This window comes from Zophobas morio, unplaced genomic scaffold, assembly GCF_036711695.1.
Source record: "Zophobas morio isolate AGI-343-1 ecotype UQ-CSIRO unplaced genomic scaffold, CSIRO_AGI_Zmor_V1 ptg000012l, whole genome shotgun sequence".
NCBI classification, from domain to species: Eukaryota; Metazoa; Arthropoda; class Insecta; order Coleoptera; family Tenebrionidae; genus Zophobas; species Zophobas morio.
The window spans coordinates 28,449,661-28,471,419 of record NW_026972117.1 but is presented as its reverse complement, the minus strand read 5'-3'; the positions used below and the strand labels follow the sequence as shown (position 1 = coordinate 28,471,419).

Below are 21,759 nucleotides of genomic sequence, written 5' to 3'. Positions count from 1 at the left end.
GATTAATTTCTAGTAAGTATGCGCAATTATGCGGTCTAAAATTAAATGAATTAGAGTTGACTATGAAACGCAACTTTACTTGTGTAGGTGGTACTACTGATACATAATATCTTTTCGTCAAAAAGTGCAGTAGAATTGAGTAAGTTCACGTTCCTCTTGTTCATAGTTTCACCGTTTTGGTAATATCTGCGCAAGAAACATGTTTTGTATTCTAATAAAAACATTTTTAGAGAAATCTAAAACAATGTAAATACCCAGTCACAAAAGTTTATATTGGCTTGAAAGGCAATGTCAACTCTAAATAATTTTATTTTCGATCGTATGAAATGGTTAATCCCGCTTAAGTTGGCACCTCCAGAGATTAGTTTTCCAATGGCAAAATCAATAATTTTAGGTGTGATGTGCTCCAAATTCCAACTTCTGTACGTTTTAGTCACCGCAGCCGTTGAATATTTCATCATCTTGGAAGTAAGGCAGATACTGCTTGTTTTTCAAGTATTCTAAACATTTTTGTGCATATTGAAATCCACTGTAAGACTGAAATTAGAAACATTTTTATTCAACGCGCATTTAGTTACTAAGTTACTACTAAATATACATTGTTACGCTTTAGGGGTACTAAAATCGGTGTGAGTAAAACTCAACAATTTATCTCTCAGTAATACAAATTTACACGACTAACTACACTGCGAAAATGCACGGAGGTAGAAAAGACCGGAGGGAAGGTGTCGTGAATTTTGTGACACAGACTCAGGCACCGTTTATGACCCTACTTGAAATGCGCGCTGTGCTAAGCTCCACCCTCTAAATGTTTAGCAGTCATAACCAGTGGCGGGGCAACATATTTTATGTTGACAACCTTATATATAAGTCTCTAAATGTTATTATGATCTTTAATTATAATCAAAATCTATTCAAATTAAAAACACCAACAACACGTCCAAAACTAAAACAGCACAACTAAACTCGAAACTCAAGAACGAACAATTGCATATAAACAGCACGTGTTACGTGATAGTACGCCACTGGAAATCCAAACTCTGTCAGCTGTTGAGTGTAGGAGCGCGTTTGCGTCGGGCTGGCAAATATTGGCGCCTTGTTCAAATAAGATCATAACCGGTGTCTGACCGGGTCTTGAACGATGCCAGAATCGTTACATTGCTAGCATACGGTACGCTCCCTCCGGTCTCTTCTACCTCCGTGCGAAAATGTCTAATTCTCTCGTTGACTGACCGCCCGTTCCCAACGGACGGCCATGCGCACTTCTGGAGAGTTCGCAATCGCCGCCTTGGAGGTTGTTCTGGAGTCCACCATCGAGCTTCCGGCAAACCACTTCCAGGCTTTTCTCTGTTCGAATCTCGCCGTTATCTATGATGAGTTACCGGTCATCGCTGTACATAATAGAAAACCCATATGCATTATACCACGACGGCGTATGGGTTTACTTCGTAACCATATTTTGTTGAATTGATAGGATGTAATTTTTGGGTTTCTTCTTTTATACAAAAACTATTGCAAATGAAGCAGTCTCTTTCGTAGTGATTCACGAACTTTATTTAAGAATCACAAATGACACTATATGACAGTTTCTTATTATTAGACTAACATTAACGGTAGTGCAGTGGCATATTTTACTCTAGATGAAAATGGTGCTGTTTCAATAAGACATAAGAACTTGAAGACAATTCTTCGTGGCGCGGTACAATAACTGATGAAAAAGCAATACCACCAGATCCGCATATTTTCGATAATTTCCATATGGTGGAAATTTGAAATTGTAAAGGTGCGTTCAGAAAAAGTTTTAGACTCGAGTGCTTTATAATAATTGACATAATAGATCCAATACACTCGCATCTGTTGTTGTCACTCATTTTGTGCAGATGCATCCGAAACTTCCAAAATTAAAACGATGTAAAACAAAAATAGGCTAGAATATTCTCCGGGGTTGCAATAATTCTGTTTTTCTTGTACACTGTTTAAACACACCACTTGCGTATTATATTCGCCGTTACTTTTTTCAAGCAAATTTGTAATCGCCGAGACGTCAAATTCTGATATTTCGGAGATGTGCACTTCTATTGTTTTTTTTTATCGCTAATTTTTAGTTTTATTTTAACAAAAATTGTAACTACAAATATATGCATATTTAATGGATACAAGTTAATTTTCAAACAACAGTATCTCTACAGTAACCGAAAAAAGCTGCTTTGGGTTTAAAAATTTGCAGTAAATATAAAATCCGATTTTATATTATTTTTGTAGAGTACAGTTGTTAAAAAAATGTCTGCAACTAGTTCCTGAAACATTTTTAATGTTCTTTACTGATTTTTTCAACTGGGCTATAAGAGGCTCAAAAATTTTATTCTTGTGCGCTGATGTTCCATTTCATGTACCTACTAGTTACACTAATCACTATTTCTATAGAAACTTAACATATACTTTAATTTTATTTACACAACTTTTTAATTATAACGAGCGTTCATATAAAAACGGCTGACTTTGTAAATGTGAATTTAGGGCTTAGTGAATGATCCGTTCACATTTCCAAACCCAACTTGATGTCGTTTTTATTTGAACACTCGTTATAAAGGTTTGTATCACATTATGCCTTAACTTTACTAAACCTAAACACAAAATAAGAGTAAAAAAAAAACTCTCGTGTCGTGTATATTTGGCATTATATGCAGTGGTGTACATAAATGTGTATGCAAAAACACCATTGCATGCGACACAGCTCGAGTTTTTGGCATACTTAAACAAATAATTTTTCAAATTTTACGAAATATCGCTAAATCAACAGATACTGTATAGTCAAATAAAACTGGTTTATAAGTAATTCGTTATGTACAAAATTACGACATTTTCGGTACATACTGTTACAAAGCCACAGGAACGTACAAAGTAATGAATCACTAAGTTTTTAGCAGGACGATGCAATTAAATCTACAGACCTTACATTAAAAATGAAACAGTTGTTACGTTTGGCTATTTATGAAAATTATACAATGATGGCTATATACAAATTTAAAATTCGTTCACATGGCATATCGCGATTCTTTTTAGAAGTTTACGCGCTCTTAGGTAGGTAAACTTATAAGAATATATGAAATGTCATTAGTTATCTAGCAAATAGCGATAGTTTGTTTTCTTTCCCTCTTAAAATTTAGAAAAAATTATACATAATGCATACTACTGGATAGTAAAACAAACATATAAAACTTCAATACAATCAGTCTACTTCAGTTTTCAAATGTTCCCAAATATGCTCCACAGCTTGGACAATAATGGTTCTGACTCTGACAAGAATCAACACAGTATGGAATGCAGCAGCAAAGCCAGCACCTGTAAAATAAAAAGGTTTTAATAAAGTAATAACATACAACAGATTATCCTGGTATGTACTCGTAGATGATTTTTATGTACTCATACCATTTGATAAAACATTTTGCATACTAATTTTGTAAAGCATAAGTTTTACAAAATTCATGCTTCGATTTATAACAATACTTACAAAATAAAAAACAAACAGAGCTTTAAATAGGCCCTTCTTTTTATGTAGAGTGCATACAAATCTGCGGGTGTCTTTTAATATTTGAAGTTAAAAAAACGGCGCTTCACGAAGTATCTAAATGTAATGTTACAATACTCACTGAAACAGACATAAAAGTAAAGCGAATAAATGTGTTTTCGTATTTGGTTCTGTTTTCACTGACGTGGTGATCTGTGCATGGCAGGATGGACAAATCATGTGCTGAGGATTAGGTCCTAAAACTACATGAGGTCCAGAAGTAATAAACACTGAAAGATAAACAAAATTATAATTGTATACTTGATGTATGCGTTTGTATGGTAGTATGTAGGTAGGTATTACTGAAATGTTATCGTGTCTCTTCTACTGTTATATTGTTGTTAATTTCAGGAAGTTTAGAGAAGCGACTATTATTATTAATTCTATAAAATTAGATCAAGTGGTTCTGGAATATTTTAAAATAGAGTTAATAATTATTCCAAGAACATCTTTATACACATAGAAGTGAAGGTACCTATTTCTAACGTTTATGAAAACATTGGGACATTTTAACGTCTAGATTAATAAGCAAAAAGCAAAAAGTTGGGTATGGAATTTTATCTGCATAATATTTATTTCGATCCATGGTTTTTCAAAAATCACAACAATTTTAACCTTAGTAAGTCTTTTAAAGGGCTAAAACTGTTCACTAAAACTTGTAAAATTGTTTGACAGACATATTAGACAAATTGAATAATTAAACACTGACAACATAGTAGCCTATCCATTGCACATTAATTATTATACTCTACTAATTATGAAATTAGTACTGCAAGCACTTCCTAATCTTACAAGAGTACCTAGTAGGTATATATAGTGTAATGTAATATGGACAGTGCCTAAATTAAGGAAAATTTCCAACTGCACAATCGCCTTTAATCCCCCCCCCCCCCCTTCTGTCTTCAATACTACTACTACTAACTAACCCCCCCCCCCCCCCCACATTAAAATGCACTATGATTTTGTCGATTTTGTGAGAACACCTGCACCATTAATAATAAATAAATAATAGCAAAATTCAAAATAAATATATTGTAAAAATATAAACAAAAATCTAAAATAGTCATAATACATACACTATTAATACATATGTCACTATTTAAAGGTAGGTACTTCACAAAAGTTTGTGTGTTGTTTTCCCAAAACAGAGGAAAATAATTAATTAAGCCACAATCGAACAAAGTGTTCTGAATTTTATTATTATAATTCGTATTTTGTCATTATTAAATAAAGACTTGTGTATTCTCATATTTTTGAGAAAATGGGATGACACGTTCTTAATTTGATCAATAAAAAATTTGTGATGACGCCAATAACGTAAATAATACTTGTCATAGCACAAAAGAAGATTAGTCACAGTTGTGAAGGTAGTACGACTTCGCAAGTACGACTGATAAATTTTTGTTGTGCTCTTTTTCGAAATCACTGAGACAAGTGTTATTGTCAAGCAGGTACGTGACAGATCGAAAACAGCACATCTGGGGTTTCTTGAGGTTCCAACTTGACAAATAAAGTCATAAAAATTCCTGTATACTTTTCGGTGAAGGGATGAACCGGCGTCAATAGTAGTAAGCTTACGCTCGGGAAGTAAAAATATTAATAATGTGAAAAAGTTACTGCACAAATTGCAATTTCCAGCTGCACAAATGCACTTTTGAACTGCACAAAATGTGTAGAAGTGCACATTAATTTAGGCCCTGAATATGGATACATTGTAATTGAATCTTTCAATTTTCATTTCTGTAGAAACAAGTAGCCAAAACCAAATTGAACGTACAATCAACTATTTAACATAATAACATTTTAAAAAATAATAAATAGGTAGGTAGATGTAATTGGTGTAATATTAAGTAGGTACTCTAAAATTTTGCTTGTTTAAACAATTATGTGGTCGTAATTTTGCATAATTAGATTAGATATGGTTTAACATACTATTATGTATTTTGAAAAACAGTGATCAGATCAGATCAGATCACTGATCACTAAGCAAATTAGGATTTGTTAACGGCTCAACTATGGACTTAAAAATTAACATATTATAAAGTCCTCACCACTTATGTACCTACATAATAAACAGTCATTTAAGAAATAATGAGATAAATTTAAGAAAAAAATTCCTGATTCATTTTTTTTATTATAGGTAGTGCAGTATTGGACGATATTCAACTCAAGTTAACCATGGAAATATTCCAAAACTAAATATTTTCACTTATCAGTAACTGCTTATCGTCACTCCCATCTAAACACTCGTACTTTAAATGTTGAAAAGATAGAGTCGCTTTAATAATATTTAATAATAACTCAGGCAATTCGAACTTGTTTTCTAAATTTAAAAGTGATTACATATAAATATTGCTATCTTGATATTGGTGATCAACTTGAATTTTATATTCTTTAGCAAAGTCCATACGCCACTATTGTGAGTTTTGGGCATCTTTTGTGACTGCTATTTATCAGTTATCATTATCACATAATTTTATAAAATTTATCAGGTAAGTAAAATATGTGCAATTGTAAAAAAAAAAAACAATTGGTTTATTTTTTAATGCTAATAATTTTGAGGCAGTTATAACTGCAAAGCTATAATTGAAATAGATGTGGTAAAAAAACGATAACACTGTTATTGAAGTGACTTTTTACAACAATATTTGGTGTTGCGCAGTTTTATAACAGGATTTAATCCTTATCCACACATCTATTGCTTATTGTAGCAGATTAAACATCGTAAATATAAATTTTATTATTAAGGAATGTGTTGTGTGACTTGCAACTAAATGAATGGTTATTACCATGAGTGGCCTGAGCATCAGCAGGAGGTGGGTTATAGGGCATTGAAGAACTGTATTCTGGCTTCATACCGGGCGGTGGTGGTGCCATACCTGTTGGGGGCGGTCCCATTCCTGAGTGTTGCCCAGCCTTACTGTATGGTGGTGGATTATCTTGATACATTGTTACTTAACTGTAAATAAAAATTTCCTATAAAATTTGAGGGAAAAATATTTATGAGATCCACATTTCAATTACAACTACTGGTTGGTGAGTAGGAGGACACACTACAATTAAGGTGGAAGTTCTGTGTGCATGTAAGAAACATTAAGTATTCTTTTTGATGAAGTTGATTTTATTATGCCACCTATTTTCACGTGACGAAATAAAAAGTTTTTGCGATAGATAGATATTTTGGTACCAGCAAACATTTTGCAGACGTTATGCAGTGTTTTTGTTTTCTGTTTTTAAAAGTGCGGCAAAAAACCATGAAAGTTCATATTGGTATCATATTAGTGTATAAAACACAAAATTTTGTTGAATTTCCGCCATATTAGCATCGTTACGAAAAAAAGATATTAAAAAAGTTAATAAATAAAAAGACTGAAATAGAATAATGAAGCGAACATTAAAACCACGAAGCGAAATAAAAATTCAAGGGCGGAAGTTTACCAACGTGTAAATTTGGAAACAACGAGCTTTTCATAACTTTATTAATCGAACAAAAAATATGTCAAAAATAGTGTAGGTATAATGAAAGTGACTGGTGACTGTGTGACAAATTGAACGAAAACTTGAAGATTATACACAATATACACCGATAGCATCAGATCAACATAAAACTTAAAATTGATGCACCGATTGACACCATCTGCTTCTAATTATTTATTTTTAAAAAACAGTGCAAGTCGTCAGACTGAAAAGCATGCCAAGTTTGACGAAAAATATAGTCTATTTACGATTTTCAGTTCATAAGCATTTTGAATTTTACAGGTACACACTTCGAAAAAAGTTAAGGCATAATCGCACCATATTTTCCATTAAACTTTGATGTGCCTATAAGTGAAAATGTACCTATAAGGACTACAAATCCACGTTAAATATATGCTTCTCTATTATGTGAATTCAGTAATTCACAAATACACTTATTGTTTTCAAATGAAAAATGATTTCCTCTTTTGCATTTATGATGATAACAAGTAATATATTCATAACACTCGAACAAAAAACGTAGTGAAGGTTAAACATAACGAGCAACGATTGCAAATAATTGTGGTTTAATGATATAGTAACAGCAGAAATGAATTTACAATGCATCGATGTGGCCATAAAACAAAAATTTACCTTTGAATTTTACTCCACTATCACACAGATGGTTCAGGAAAGTGCAACATTAATAAACAATAGTGTACGCGGCAAATATTATGTCCATTTAATTCAGTTTGTCAAGATAAACGGTTTTCCGAGAACTGATTATTATTATCATTCGATCTACGTACTTATTTCAAAATCCTGTCAAGAAGGTGTTTAACTGCAAGATATTTATCTCCTTTTTAATCGGATAAGCATAAAATAACATGATAACCAATGATTAGTAGTGTATTTGCTTTGTTTAAAAAAAAATAATAAACAGTAGGAAACAATTTTCTGTTTGTTTTTCTGGAAGCTATTAACTCGGAATTATCTATTTAAGAAAATGGAAATGAAATATTACGGTTATCATCTATTTAGGCACACGACTTTTCAAAAAAGTACTTCTTAATATGCATATTGTTACGTTTGACGGGCGAATAATTTATCGGGCGTAGGTAAAAACTCAACAATTTATTTCTTTAACTGGTATTTACACAACTAACTGCGATTACAACTTCACAACTTAAATGCACTCCACTCTTGTCTGAATTATGAATGCCTGGTTCCCGACGGTGGCCTCTATTTACATCCCTGCGTGCCTCTCGATGGATCCAGAACGCCGCATCGGAGTTTTCTGGACGCCGCAATCGAGACTTCTTCTCGGCTCGTCGCGACTTCCGCTTGCATTCGCACTGCCGATGAGTCAGACTACATACGAGAAGCAACGCGTAGATGCTAGAAAACGCATAGGCGTCGTATCGGGGTGCGTATGGGCTTATTTCGTAACAATCTTTGGGATAAGTTGTAGTAATGCATAAGTTTCTCTAAATACTTTTCATAGACTCACCAGTTGTCTACGAGTATTTCTGGTCCTTATAAATATCTGATTTATGATCTTCCCACATTCTTATGTTTTTGACAGTAGAAAATATAAATACAACTCAAAACAAAGTTTGTAGTAATTTGTGCATGCACATGTGTTTTGGCATTGAATAAAAGACGACAATTGTAGGGATAAATATATACAGTACAACCTCTTTAATCCGGACAATTATATGCAAGAGTTCCGTTCGGACATGAAAGAAAACACAAGATAAAACATAAAAGGTTTATTTAACGGCAATACTAATGCCGATGCCGTAATAATCTAGGGAGCATCGGGCCCTACGTTATACATATACTCATATTTACCATCATTACACAATTTCTATAAAAATATTCGTAAATGTATGTATTAATTTTGTACACAAATAGGGGAGTAGTTGTTAATTTATGTCGACAAAAGATTGTTTAAAAAACTGTCCACTGTGCCCCGTTCTCCCCAAAGTCAGTAACGGTTAAGATTAAAGTAAAAAGCATTAAAAGTGAAACTGAACTTCAATTTTTAAATGCAGCTAATTATTAGGAGTTTTGATTACTTTGCATTTTTGTTTGGAAATAATTCGATTAAAAAATCAATATGCGATTAATAGAAAATGATAAAATATGAAATTGTCTTTTCGATACAGTCAAAAGTGACTTTCTATCGTCTAGTTTAAAAAAGAATAAAGACTAGATGCACCGGTGAATAGTTTAGAATGCTAAATACTTATTTAAATTCATATGTTATTAAAACTTAATTTTTTAAACAAATATGAACAAAATCTGCTTACGTACATTATTTTTCACATTAGCTATATTATACATAGCATTTTGGAAATGTTTTGTTGCGTAAGTAAAATTTCCAAATTTGTTTTTAAAATGTAACCCATGGACCAGTTTCAACTTTTTTGTTTCGATTTTGCATTAGATTTTTTTCTCTTGTTGTGTGCTAGTGATAGATAATAATACATATATTTATTATCTTATAATTTTGGTAATTTTGTGAAATCATTCGATAAACTGCTTTAAATTTATCATCGAGTTTACTCGTATTTTATCATTAAACACATACTCCTTTTAATAATCTAACGCTGTAGTTTCGTAATTTTAATTTAATTTTAGAATATTATTAATTACATAACCTTGTTATTTATGTTGACACTATGAACAAACTATTCAATTCGAAACTTTGATTCAGAGAAGTAATAAAAATTTAAAGACTCTGTTCAGATATTGGTGAATATTTGCATTCTATGATGTTTCGGCCGTATTTTGCAAATTCGTCATCTTCAAAAAGCCGGTCGACGTCACTCAATGTAAATTAAATTCAGCAAGAGGGTAGAGTACAAATAATTATCTTAAAACAGCTTACAATAGTTATTCATTTATTTTCAAAGCATGTTCAAATTTTCCCCATTTAATTGCTTTTCATGATTAATGTTACAAGACGTGCAGCAATAAAGCAATAATATAATGTGAAAGAATCGGTTATTATGCATAAATAACTGGTCACAGACGTAAAAAAGTCAATATTACATTCCAAATGTTACGGATGAATGGATCCCAGAGTATTGTGTTTGGCATGCGCGTAGCGCACGTTGATTGTAGTTATTGGAAAACTCCATTTTGTTGTTCCACATAGCACTTTGGTTTCAATGTTTGTGTCACTTTTGTAACCAAATAAAACTGAACATGCAAAGATCAGTTTTTTACCTCAAAAATGCTAAAATGTTTTTCATTTTGTTTTATAACAATATCGATCAAAAAGTATATAGCACTGCTTCTGTAACTTAACTGTACTAGTAATTGGTTTCAAATGTGACGACATGTATGTGTGTACATATGTGTATTCCATGAACAGACAGAAAATATTCTCGAAACGTATTCTTGTCCACTGCACCTGTATTAAAAAAAAATCTTCACTTGCTCCTAACGCACAGTCATGCAATGATTAGATTATTTCATTGATTTCTATATACGTTATACTAATACAAATAGGGACAGATTATTAAAATATAAACCTGGAGCTGCTATGATGTATATTTCAAGTAAGATTTTCTTGGTAAAATTGTTTAATAACGTTATCAACTTTTAGAGGGGAGAATATAATATTTTGATAGGTACAATATAACACTATTAACGTTGGAAGATTAGATAAGCTTAAATTGCTTCATCCGAATAAACAGTTCTGAAAACTAAAAGTGGCTTAAAAACTACATGTACTTTAGATACTATTTGCACACTGCAAGTGAGATTTAGTTCGGAAAATGCCAACATAACGTCATCAAGTTCTTGGAAGGGATGAACTGATAAACTTTAGTTATTGATTTATCATACTCACGATAATTTTTAACACGTGTGCACAATTTCTGAGCAATCAGTTTTCTATTTTGTAAGATAGATTGTAAAATTTATCTATTTTTTTTACAGCTCTGAAACATTAAAGAATGAAGCAATTTATTCTATTGATCAAATCAAGAACAGTGCATCGTTCACCCCATTTTCTATAAAACTTGGTACTGTTATCATTAGTTACAGGTTGGCAACATATTTAAAATTTTATGATGGCATACTTGATTGCCAAATTGACATTTATGACTTCAAATCACTAGCTGCGAACTGACATACCAGCACTGCTGCCAATAATCCATAATTGCCAACAGAAAAATTAGTTTCAATCGTTAACAGTTGGCCCGTATTACACTGCACCTACTCAAATTAGTCCTTGTTAGAATGTTGATGTCGTCAATCATAAAATTTTGTTATGAAAAAACTCACTTGAAACATATGCATAGTACGCTTCTTTACATGTCTTTAACAGTCCACGTATATAACTTACACTGGTTATCTTAAAAAGTAAAATTCGTAAAATCGGATTTTATAATTTGACTCGTTAGTTTAATACACAAATTTAATAAAACTTGTTCTTTTAAACATGCCGTTTAAAATATTCAATCATGTGAATAATTTAAAATATTTATATGAAGTAAAGATAAACAAAATCTAAAATTATACTGAATCGCGGTTCACAGAAATTTCTGACGGTGTACAAAAAAATACAACATCGCTAAAACAAATATGTACTAAGGCCTTGGGCTTCAACCGCATTTCTTTCGTACATTTTCCTCGAAAACAGTAATTTATTAGTTCGTAGTTGAACGAATTGTATATTCATCTTTACGTCGGGACACATTAATCCATTCAAGCATGGTGTTTTTGTTTATAATATCCTGTGGAACAAATAACATATACTTGACAATATGTTTTTTGGGGAAAAATGGGGTCCACATATCATGAAGATAAGATAAAATTAAGTAAATAACATAAAAGAGGGGTAAAAATATAATGAATAGATACGCAGAAATAATGTGTCCAGTACATTTATTGCTTTATAAATGTCAGGTAATTTGTGTTATGAATTTTTCAGTTTTATTAAATTTTAGATACAAGGTTGCCGCGAATAAAAAAAGGGTAACACTTGACATATTTGTGGGACAATATTGTCCAAGATATCATTACTTTATCTCAAGATATTCAGATCTGCCTGTGTGGTTAACCGTGTAGCTAGAATGAAATCACCCTGACAACACCTATTAACTAGAGGGTGAAAAGCGTTTTGTGTTTACAGTTACGACTAATATATTTATGGGTAACTGGGAGTAAAACTCACCTACTGGTTGCGTGACACCTGCTAGAACTCTCGCTTCTCACTGACTCGTTGGTAATGCAATGAATTTCTATTGCGCCATCAAACGCGAACAATATAGGTAGACGATTTCGACGTGTCCCTCGCACTATATTAACGCTTGGATTTCGTCGGTTTAAGCTACAACTTTGCGGTACAGGTGATTTAGTTCGATTCTACTGCAGGAAAAGACTGGGTTACAATAACTGGATGATTCTGTTTACCTCGTGATCTACTACTCAAATTAATTTATCAGATTGTTTTTTTCCATGAAAACGGAGTCGCAATGAATGAGTCATACTATTTTCGCCATTGCAATTGACGTCACTTGTCTCTTGTCTCACTAACATACATATTTTTAAAATATTGATTTTAATATGATGCAACTTTTTAATTACTATAATTATTTATTGTTATCTAATTGTAAGGATCATCTTGACGAATATTTTATTGTATATTTTCTTAACCTTTCGCTTTAAAGAATGTCGTTCTGTTATTTTCGTCTGTTAACTGTTTGTTTATTTTTCGATGTGTCTGTTGGTGATTTTATTTTAAATTACTAGAAAGTGGGGTTTACCAAGTTATTGGAATTAATGAAGATGTTCTTTTGGCTTACTCTGCGGAGACCACAAATAATAATTATAAGTCTTCAACCCTTTGGGATAAGGGGATGTTCTGTCTAAGTAATTTTAGAACAGTTTTTACTTTACAAGTACAAGCTAAGAAATTACTGTAGAGCCGATCTCGAATGGCTACTTTCATGTTGCAGTTTAACAGTCCCCGTATATCTTTATTTTAACTTATAAGTACATACTTAAGGATTAGCATAAAAAATTAAATTCTCAAACTTAAATTTTATAATTTTTCGAAGAAACTGCGGTTGTTCCACTGTATTTCAGGAGCGATGGAAGATCTGTCTAAATAACGTTCGACCAGTTTTTTTCATCCCGAGCGTAAGCTAAGGAAGTATTGTAATCGAGTTTATTGGGCGACTGGTTACTTTCATAATTTCTCGATGGATCATGACCTTTTTCTTACACGTTGAATGTTAAACGAAACAAACGTGTGCTCATGATTCTAATTTTTTACCCCCGACTGAAAAACAGGGTTGTTTTAATTTTGACCCCTTTGTTTCTCTATGTGTCTGTCTGCGGATTTTTTGTTTGAAACCTAGTTCGATCGGGATGGTTCTTACCTATGTTTGATAGTAATCACTTCACTCATTTGCGTCTGTCTGTCGTATCGTAGCTCACAAACAGATGAACCGATTTCAGTGAGTTTCTTTGTTTAAAAGCCGGTTCACTTGGGAAGGTTCTTACGAGGGTGGTTTGATAAATAACTCGGTTTGCATCGTTTTAGAGGGCGAAAGAAAAGCAGTAACTGCATATGTAGACTTCAAGTAGGCATCCCATAGATGAAGTTTCTATACTGTCTGTCAATATGTTAGTACCTAATTCCCGCTTTAGGAATTAATTAAAAAACTAGCGTGTTGGGTGATTTTTAAAAAAAGGATAAAACTGCAATTCGCGGTGCGATTCAGTTCTTTTTTTTGGGGAGGGAAAAAAAGAAATCCATAAAAAGATTTTTTTACTTTGAGGGATATTCTTCTTATGAAACCATTGGACTTTGGGTTAATGAGTCGTTTCCTTTTGCCGCCTTTTCCTTTCGTTAAGTCATTCATTATCTAAAATTTTGATAAGAATAATTTCACAAAATTTTCTTTGTTTGCACTGTTTTTTTATCTTATCTGGTTTTTTACCTTTTTTTTTTCTTTTTATATAATGACGTAATCATGCTTTGCCTTAAAATGCAAAGCTGCAATCGATGATAAAGCTGATGGATTTATTAAATGTGACTGTTGCACCAGACTCATACCTCTTGCTCAAGACTCTCTGCTCAAGAACTAAAATGTTTTAAATTAAGATCATCAACCAGACGTTTAAATTATATTTGTACAACATGTGAGTAAGGGCACGACAAATTCCGAAACTCATTGCTATGGTTGAGAACTTGCCAGAGGAAATTGAGGAATTAAAAAGGAATATCAACAAAATTATTCCAGCTATATCTACGAGATTATTACTCCAGCAACATTCCATTTATTGAAACTGGAAAAATTATAAATATATGAGCTTCCAGAATGTCAAAAATGTGAATGTAACCTTATTATTTACAATGTTACTGAAAACAGTGTCTTGAAAGAACAATTATTATAGTATATTAAAGAACGAGTTTCATAAGGCAAATATTGAGGCACGAATCCAAGTTTATAGAACGAGCGGCGAAGCCGCGAGTTATATAAAGGATGAGTGCCTCAATGGCCTTATGAACGAGTTATTTATACTATTTTTTCTACCGCACACGTTTTTTCCCAAAATTTAATTGAAATTTGTATTTTTTTTAATCTGGGGACTTTTGTCGTGGTTGGTGATGGGTTGGTCTGACACTAACCTCGAAATATTTGATGTTCGAATTTTCACAACAACAATTGTAATTCGAATCAATTTGAGTTTTTGTAATTTAAAATTGGTTAAAATGTCTTGCGAAGAAGTTACGCGTCCAGAAAGGTGGGAAATTTTAAGTTTAGATTTGCCACTGACATTCACCTGACATTTCTCGTCATTGCTACCAATCTTACCGATCTAAATTACACCAGATCTATTAAAGAACGCCTTTCCGCTATTAACGAACTGCTGTGACGTCATTTGCGTGCGTTAATAGCTCTATTAGAAAACCAAAAAACGTGGGCGGTAGAAAAAATGAATTAAAAGTTTGCACGGAAATTTTACCACCTATTTACTTGGGTAAATTTGATATTACTTATAAACAGTAATAAAAATAAAAGTAAAATAGGGCGTGCCCTATCAAAGTTAAGGTAACTCGTCTTAATGATGTCGATACCACTGTAAAAAAAATTAGCCTAAAGAGTTTAGACAGTACTTCCCTCGCTGTCGGAAACGTGACGACGCCATGCCTATTATGTTCTTTTTTGCTCATTACATTTTTGTAGCGGGGCATTTTAAAAAAAATTTGCGATGACGTCATCAACATTTTTGCAAGGACACATATATCAGTTTAGATAGATGTAGTGTAATACTAAAAAAATAGGGCTAGGCGGTTGAAATTTATGCGCCACGGCAGACCAGTGGCTCGCAACCGATCTTACGCATCGCGAAGAAAATTATGAGAAAACTAACGTTAATTGAACGTCAGTTGATGATTTTAAAATCCGTATCAACAATATAATAATAATAATATTTTTAATAATTTTCAAGTGTCGGTCTCGCTGAAAATAAAACTGTGTCTGTAAATGTGTAAATTATTAAAAATGATGCATACAGCACATTATCAACGGGAATACATTACATCGGAAGAATGTCACGTAGATATTTGTTTGATTTGAAAGAGTTTTATCGCCCCAAAACACATTTTCCAGAAAATGAGGTGGCTCGTTCTTTCTTAATTTGATCAATAATAAATGGACTGATTCATTAATTTTTTGAGTCACCTGTTTAAGCAAATCTAAAAAATATGAATGCAATGATTAAAACTCATATTTTGCACATTTGCGAAAGAATTTATTCGGAAAAATTTTGGGATGTCGTAATCAATTTTTTGGGGTTGATAAACAGATACATTTTCATTAAAAAGTGACCATGCTTACAATAGCTTCAAAACGTTAAGATTTCAAAGTATTCCGTTTTGCAATTCTTAATTTAATCAATAAAATAAATTGACTCAAGTCATTAATTTTTTTCACACACCTCGTATAAGCAAATCTAAAAAATATTTATGCAGTGATAAATCACAATTATACACTCATCATACTTTGCACAATGCACATTTAAGATTGCATTTTTTCGGAAAAATTTCGGGGTGGCTTGATCAATTTTTTAGGGGGGGTGAGCAAATATATTTTGATCAAAAATTTACCATGCCTATGATAACTTTAAAACATCTCCAAGATTTCAGTTTTGTAGTTCCTAATTAAATCAATAAAATAAATTTACGTATTCATTAATTTTTTTGAGTCACCCTGTATACGCAAATCCAAAAAATATGAATGGAATGATAAATTACAAGTACAGACATATTTTCTACATTTTAGATAGGATTTATTCGGCAAACTTTTCAGGTGACGTCATCAATTTTTTGGAGGGGACAAATAAATATATTTTGAATAAAAACTTATCATGCTTATCATAAGTGACGTGATCACATTAGTGGTGGGGATGATTAGACAAAATTTGGTTAGCGTCTACATGATATACCTAATATAAATACAAAATTTGACAACAATCGGGCCAGTATTTTCGGAGATTATCTGTCTAATAAAAATCCGGGACGCCAGACAGACGGACAGACAGATGGACAGACGGATAGACAGACGGAAACAGGAGGCCTATTTCTTCGTCATCTAGGGGCCATGATAGGTCGAAAAAATGCAAAAGTAGAGAGTCGATTACAATACTTCCTTTGCTTACGCCCGGGAAGTGAAAATAAGATTTTGAAATTTCTTGAGAAGTGGTCAGATGTTAACTTATCTAGAGATCGTACATCTTTCCAGTGATTATTGTGTATCAGGCCGTCAAAAGCGATTCAGCGATGCGGAAAGCTAATGGCGAAAAAAACTTGATAATACATTGGAAAACTAGCTAGGTCCAACAAAGTATTACATCTTATAATTTAGATTATTACAAAATGCTCGAGATCTTTCTTCTAAAACTCAATGTTTTTAAGTTGGCATCTGTAACTTTTCATTTGATAGTATAGCTATCAATGAGACTTGGTTCCCGCTCAGGTATCTGATAGTGATAGAACGCTTTACTCAGATCCCCAGCAAATATATTATTATTATTATTATTATATATAGTTGATGCATTCGCTAGAAGTTTTTCCAGCGTATTTAGTAAAAGTGATAATACTTCTCTCATTGGAGAGTTAACGTAAACTTCCAATAACAGTTGTTTTTCAATTTCATCAGTAACTCCAAAGATGTTGTTAGTGGTAATCGGAAAATTACCCAATAAGCATACGTGGAGACCATTTGATTCCTGCTGATACGGAATTGCAGAAGTGTATTCGCTAAACCTCTGTCTGTACTAATAAACGTCACCCTCAAAACTAGTACTTTTTTGGATTGCTGGAAAACAGCTAAAATTAGCCTTGTGTTTAAAAAAGGGGATTCTTCGTGTCTTGGAAAGTATAGACCTAATACTACATCCACATTAAGTCATTTTGGGAACATTTTTGAGATGCTACTTTATGACGTTATTTTATGGTAACACTCGTTCAATTGTTAGTATGGGGCAACATGGCTTTATAACGGGGAGATCTACAGTAACGAATTTTGCTCGTGTCTTTGATATTATTCCACATGATATTCTTTTACTTAAACACAGTGGATTTGGAATTTCATATACTCTACTTAAGGTAATTGAATCCTACCTTACCAATGGCAAAAGCAATGTTTTCTATATGGTTGCTCATCTTTTCTTTTCACCTTAACTTCTATAATTCCGCAAGGTTCTCATCTTGGACTCCGGTTTTTTATTTGTTTGTTAATGACTTCCTTGAATCCGGAAACTATCGTTTTTTAGCTTATGCTGATCATCTAAAAATTTATCCTAAAATTTTTAGCGTAACCGACGCTAGGCTGCTTCAAATTGAGTTGATGAAAATTGCGAATTGGTGTTGTTTGAACAAATTTATTATTAACATAAGTAAATGTTGTTTGTGTCGTACTTTTGAACACATTAATTTGTAAATTTTGTTTATAATACCAATGGAACTGCCTTGGAACGTAGGGAAGTTGTCAAAGATCTTTGGACAGTTACCTTATATTTGAATTACACATTAATCATATTAATAACATTTGTTCTACTGCTAATAAATCTTTGGAAATCTGTTATGACGACGTTAACTTGTTTAACAATATTGACCTAATTAAATTACTTCTCAAAATACGTCCTTTGCACATTAGAATATGCTTCTTTAAGCTGGTTTTCTTTCCATATGTGTCAGACAGGATTTGAAATTCTTATTTTTTTAAATTGATGGTATTTATCTTGCTGGAGGAACGGTAATGAACGTTTTGCTTTAGCGTCACGAAATGGTTTCGCTCTCAGATTGTACAAATTTATATTCACCAAATTGTTCGCGAAGTTATTAAGTTTTACTAGTAATTGTCTAGCTTTGTTAGCTGCCATTCAATTTAATGTGCCTAAATTTGATTTTTGTCTTTCAGTTTACCGCTTTTTCTGTGTCGATTTTGCTGATAAATCTGGATTAGATCTGGATTATAATTTATGTGGGGGTTGACTGTAGCCAGCCGGCACATAAAGGCCTCGTCTTTGGGCCCACTGTGCCTTCTTAGTGCCATATCAGGGTGTCCTTCCGCTCCTCTACTCGTCAAGCCACCCAACTTTTTGAATGTACTTGAGTAATGCAGAGGGTGGGAACTGATTTTTGTAATACTAGGCCAAATGTCCCCTAGTATGGTTTTCCTGTGGGAGTCTAGCGCTGGACACTCATGAATAATGTGCTCACCTGTTTGCTTTTCCTCTCATTGCATCCACGACATATTGGGTATGTTACTACTCGACTACTCCTACCGTATACAGATGTTTATTAAACTCGTAATGTCTCGTAAGGAATCATACCAATTTACGCAATTTGTCCCTTGAAAGTGAGAAATAAAATTTCGTCAACTTACGGTCCACATTTGCCCATAGCCATTTGCCATCTCGCCTGCCCTCTTGTTCCTTTTGTTGCCACTGTGTCCTTTGATCCAACAAAGTTCTACACTATTCCTCTGTGTTACATACTTAGCGTTTGTCTGCACTCCCAAACCCATCAGATCGAACCACGCAGTTGTCCAGGGCTAGTAGTGCCGACCTGTCAGTAAGTATGCAGTCGGAATTATTCCCATCAGTTCTGTTTGCAAGATAGACGTATGGGTGCCGAGAGGTACACTGATTTGTGGATCCAATTGTTCAAGGTAGATGCCGGCTCCTGGACCGCTATCTGTTTTGGCACCATCGACATAGATGTCGATGTCGACTCCTCCTTCTGAATTATCATTCATTGATATTGTATGTCTTCTCATATATTAATTTTGTGCCCATAATACATACATAATAATAACAATAATAAAATTGATAATACTCTCTTGATTTGTTTCACAAAAAAGCGTAGAAGATTACATAATTGAACAAATTATTAATTTTAACGAATTATTATGTAATTACAAGAATAACTCGACTAATCGCTGCGAATGGCACCATTCAATATTGTTGCTCTGCCATGTAACCATTCCCCCTCCCCCAGAAATAATGAATTATCTCGTAATTAAATATTAATTAAAACACCAGCATTATGTTGCGGAGCAACGAATAAATCTCTGAAGCGTGTAGTTAGTGAATGGAGATCAGAATGTTTTATTAATTTATTAAAAAGGTACGGAAGCGACTGCCTTTTATTTATTTGAAACATAAAAAGAATCAACATGTTATAAGAACCCTTCCTCTCATTTCAATTATCCGCATTCTATATATTTGTACGAAATGTGGTTATATTTACGTATCTTAAAACAAAATGGGTTTTTTAGTTTCTGTAAGTTCTCTTTATTCTTATTTAAGATAGCCGGCGAGTAGGTATCCCATATCACAATACTTTTAGATAAAATCACCTTATCACAAAGCTTCCGTTTAATTTTGATCTAAGAATATCTTTATATCTGAATTTAACAATAGAGTTTTGGATTAACTTGGTATGCGTTTCCAATATCTTGGATCATCATCTATCTCCAAACTGAGGTTTTTACAAAAGTGTTTCCTCTGGAGATGATCTCCATTTAAATGAATTTTGAATGAGACATTTTCTATAAGACTAGATCGACCTCCACCAAACACCATCAAAGACGTTTTATTTTTATGAAAGTGGAGTCCATGTTTAGTGGAGATATCTGTGTCATGAATCATGATACAATTCGTTTATGCCTCTTGTCGCCTCATTAAGATAAAAGTAATGGTTCATCTGTGTGTCATCAGCGTTCTGATGCAATTAAGAGGCAACTATGTCGGCTATGTACGAAATGAACAACAAGGGACATGATATGCTGCTCTGTGGCACTTTCATTTACTTTATAATTCGAACTGATTCCAGTAGGAATTATGCACTGACGTCATTTTGTCAAATAATGCTTGAACAAATCAAGCGATACGTCATCCAACCCGAAACATTTTAACTTTATAGGTTTCATGGTGGAAAGTGTCAAAGACTCTTATATAATTAGCAGTATAGGCATCAAGTTAGTGTGAATGCACGATTTAATTATATCGTCTGTAATATGCTACAATATCGTAGTGGTACTATAAAGTAGGGCGAAACCCTGACTATGTGGAAGGTAAAATGTTATTGTTATTAACAAATTTACTCAACTGATAATAAACATTGTTTTCCAAAAGTTTTGAAATCGTTCGAAAAATACTGATAGGGAGTTAGTCGCTTGATATTTTTGTATTTGTATTTTTTAGAGATTTCATTGTCTTAACACATCCTATTACCTTAGTAGTAATAATAATTCATGATCTAACGTATCCATACAATATTACATTTAAGTCATCATTTGAAATAAGTGTATAAGCGTCATCCCCTAAAAGATGAACAGTGCATTTATCAACTGTTATTTCTGTATTGTAAACGTATAAAAAACCAATTTAGGAGTAAACTGATTCCCTGTGGTACCCCATACTTTACATCAATTGCATCTGATAACGTATCATGACATTATCTCTTGCCGTCTATCTGTCAAATAGTTTTCCCACTGTACCTATCTTTTGCAGTTTTTTTTTAACAATATTTCTCAATCTAATGTTTCGAAAGCTCTACACAGATCAAGAAACTCTTCGACTGTTGCTTTGTGATTTCCAACTGTTGTTTCATTTTCACTGTGATATTTGGGAGAGATGTCTCTCATTTGAAATATATTCGAAAACCGGAATAATTGAATGATTGAAACTCTACTAGTTGGTTATGTACTCTAATTTCTATAATTTTTCATATTGTTGTTATTTGGTAGCATACTTATTAGTTTAAAATTCTTGTGATTGATTCTTGAATTTTTCATAAATGTTTATTTTTTTGCCTGTATACATATTGACTACTACTCAATTAGTGTTTTTTTTAATTCTTGCAATCAAATCTAAAGCTTATCAGACATAATTTTAATAGGAATTTGAAACACTAGAATGAAAATGGCATGTTAACCTGAAACGTATTAAAAAGAAGGGAACTAAATGCGACAACACTGTTGATAAATTTAGTGGTGTTAAATGGAAGTCCCTAGGCCAAAGACGAACATATAGGGTGAGTATTATAATAACGGCACCCTGACCAAATTTCAATGCAATACAAAATACATATGTCATATGTAACTCCTTTTATATTTTATTTTTCTAAAATGTAGAATCACAGTTACCTAGTAGTTAATTTTGACTTTCGCAATAATTCTATTTGTCCATTT

The 21,759-nt window shown here is 32.8% G+C and overlaps 1 protein-coding gene across 2 annotated transcripts; it reads right to left on the bottom strand.

Moving 5' to 3' along the window:
* Positions 1-1,531: 1,531 nt before the first annotated feature.
* LOC135128143 (lipopolysaccharide-induced tumor necrosis factor-alpha factor homolog) lies at positions 1,532-12,465 on the bottom strand. 2 transcript variants are annotated; one of them, XM_064055026.1, is made up of 4 exons: positions 12,219-12,465; positions 6,358-6,527; positions 3,651-3,798; positions 1,532-3,342 (listed from the first exon to the last, which is right to left on the bottom strand). In XM_064055026.1, exons 2-4 carry the CDS (start codon positions 6,515-6,517, stop codon positions 3,240-3,242), a joined length of 411 nt encoding a protein of 136 aa, XP_063911096.1. In that variant the 5' UTR covers positions 6,518-6,527; positions 12,219-12,465; the 3' UTR covers positions 1,532-3,239. The 2 variants fall into 2 exon arrangements, with proteins under 2 accessions (XP_063911096.1, XP_063911097.1); XM_064055027.1 differs by lacking the exon at positions 12,219-12,465 and adding an exon at positions 7,679-7,806.
* Positions 12,466-21,759: the final 9,294 nt, after the last annotated feature.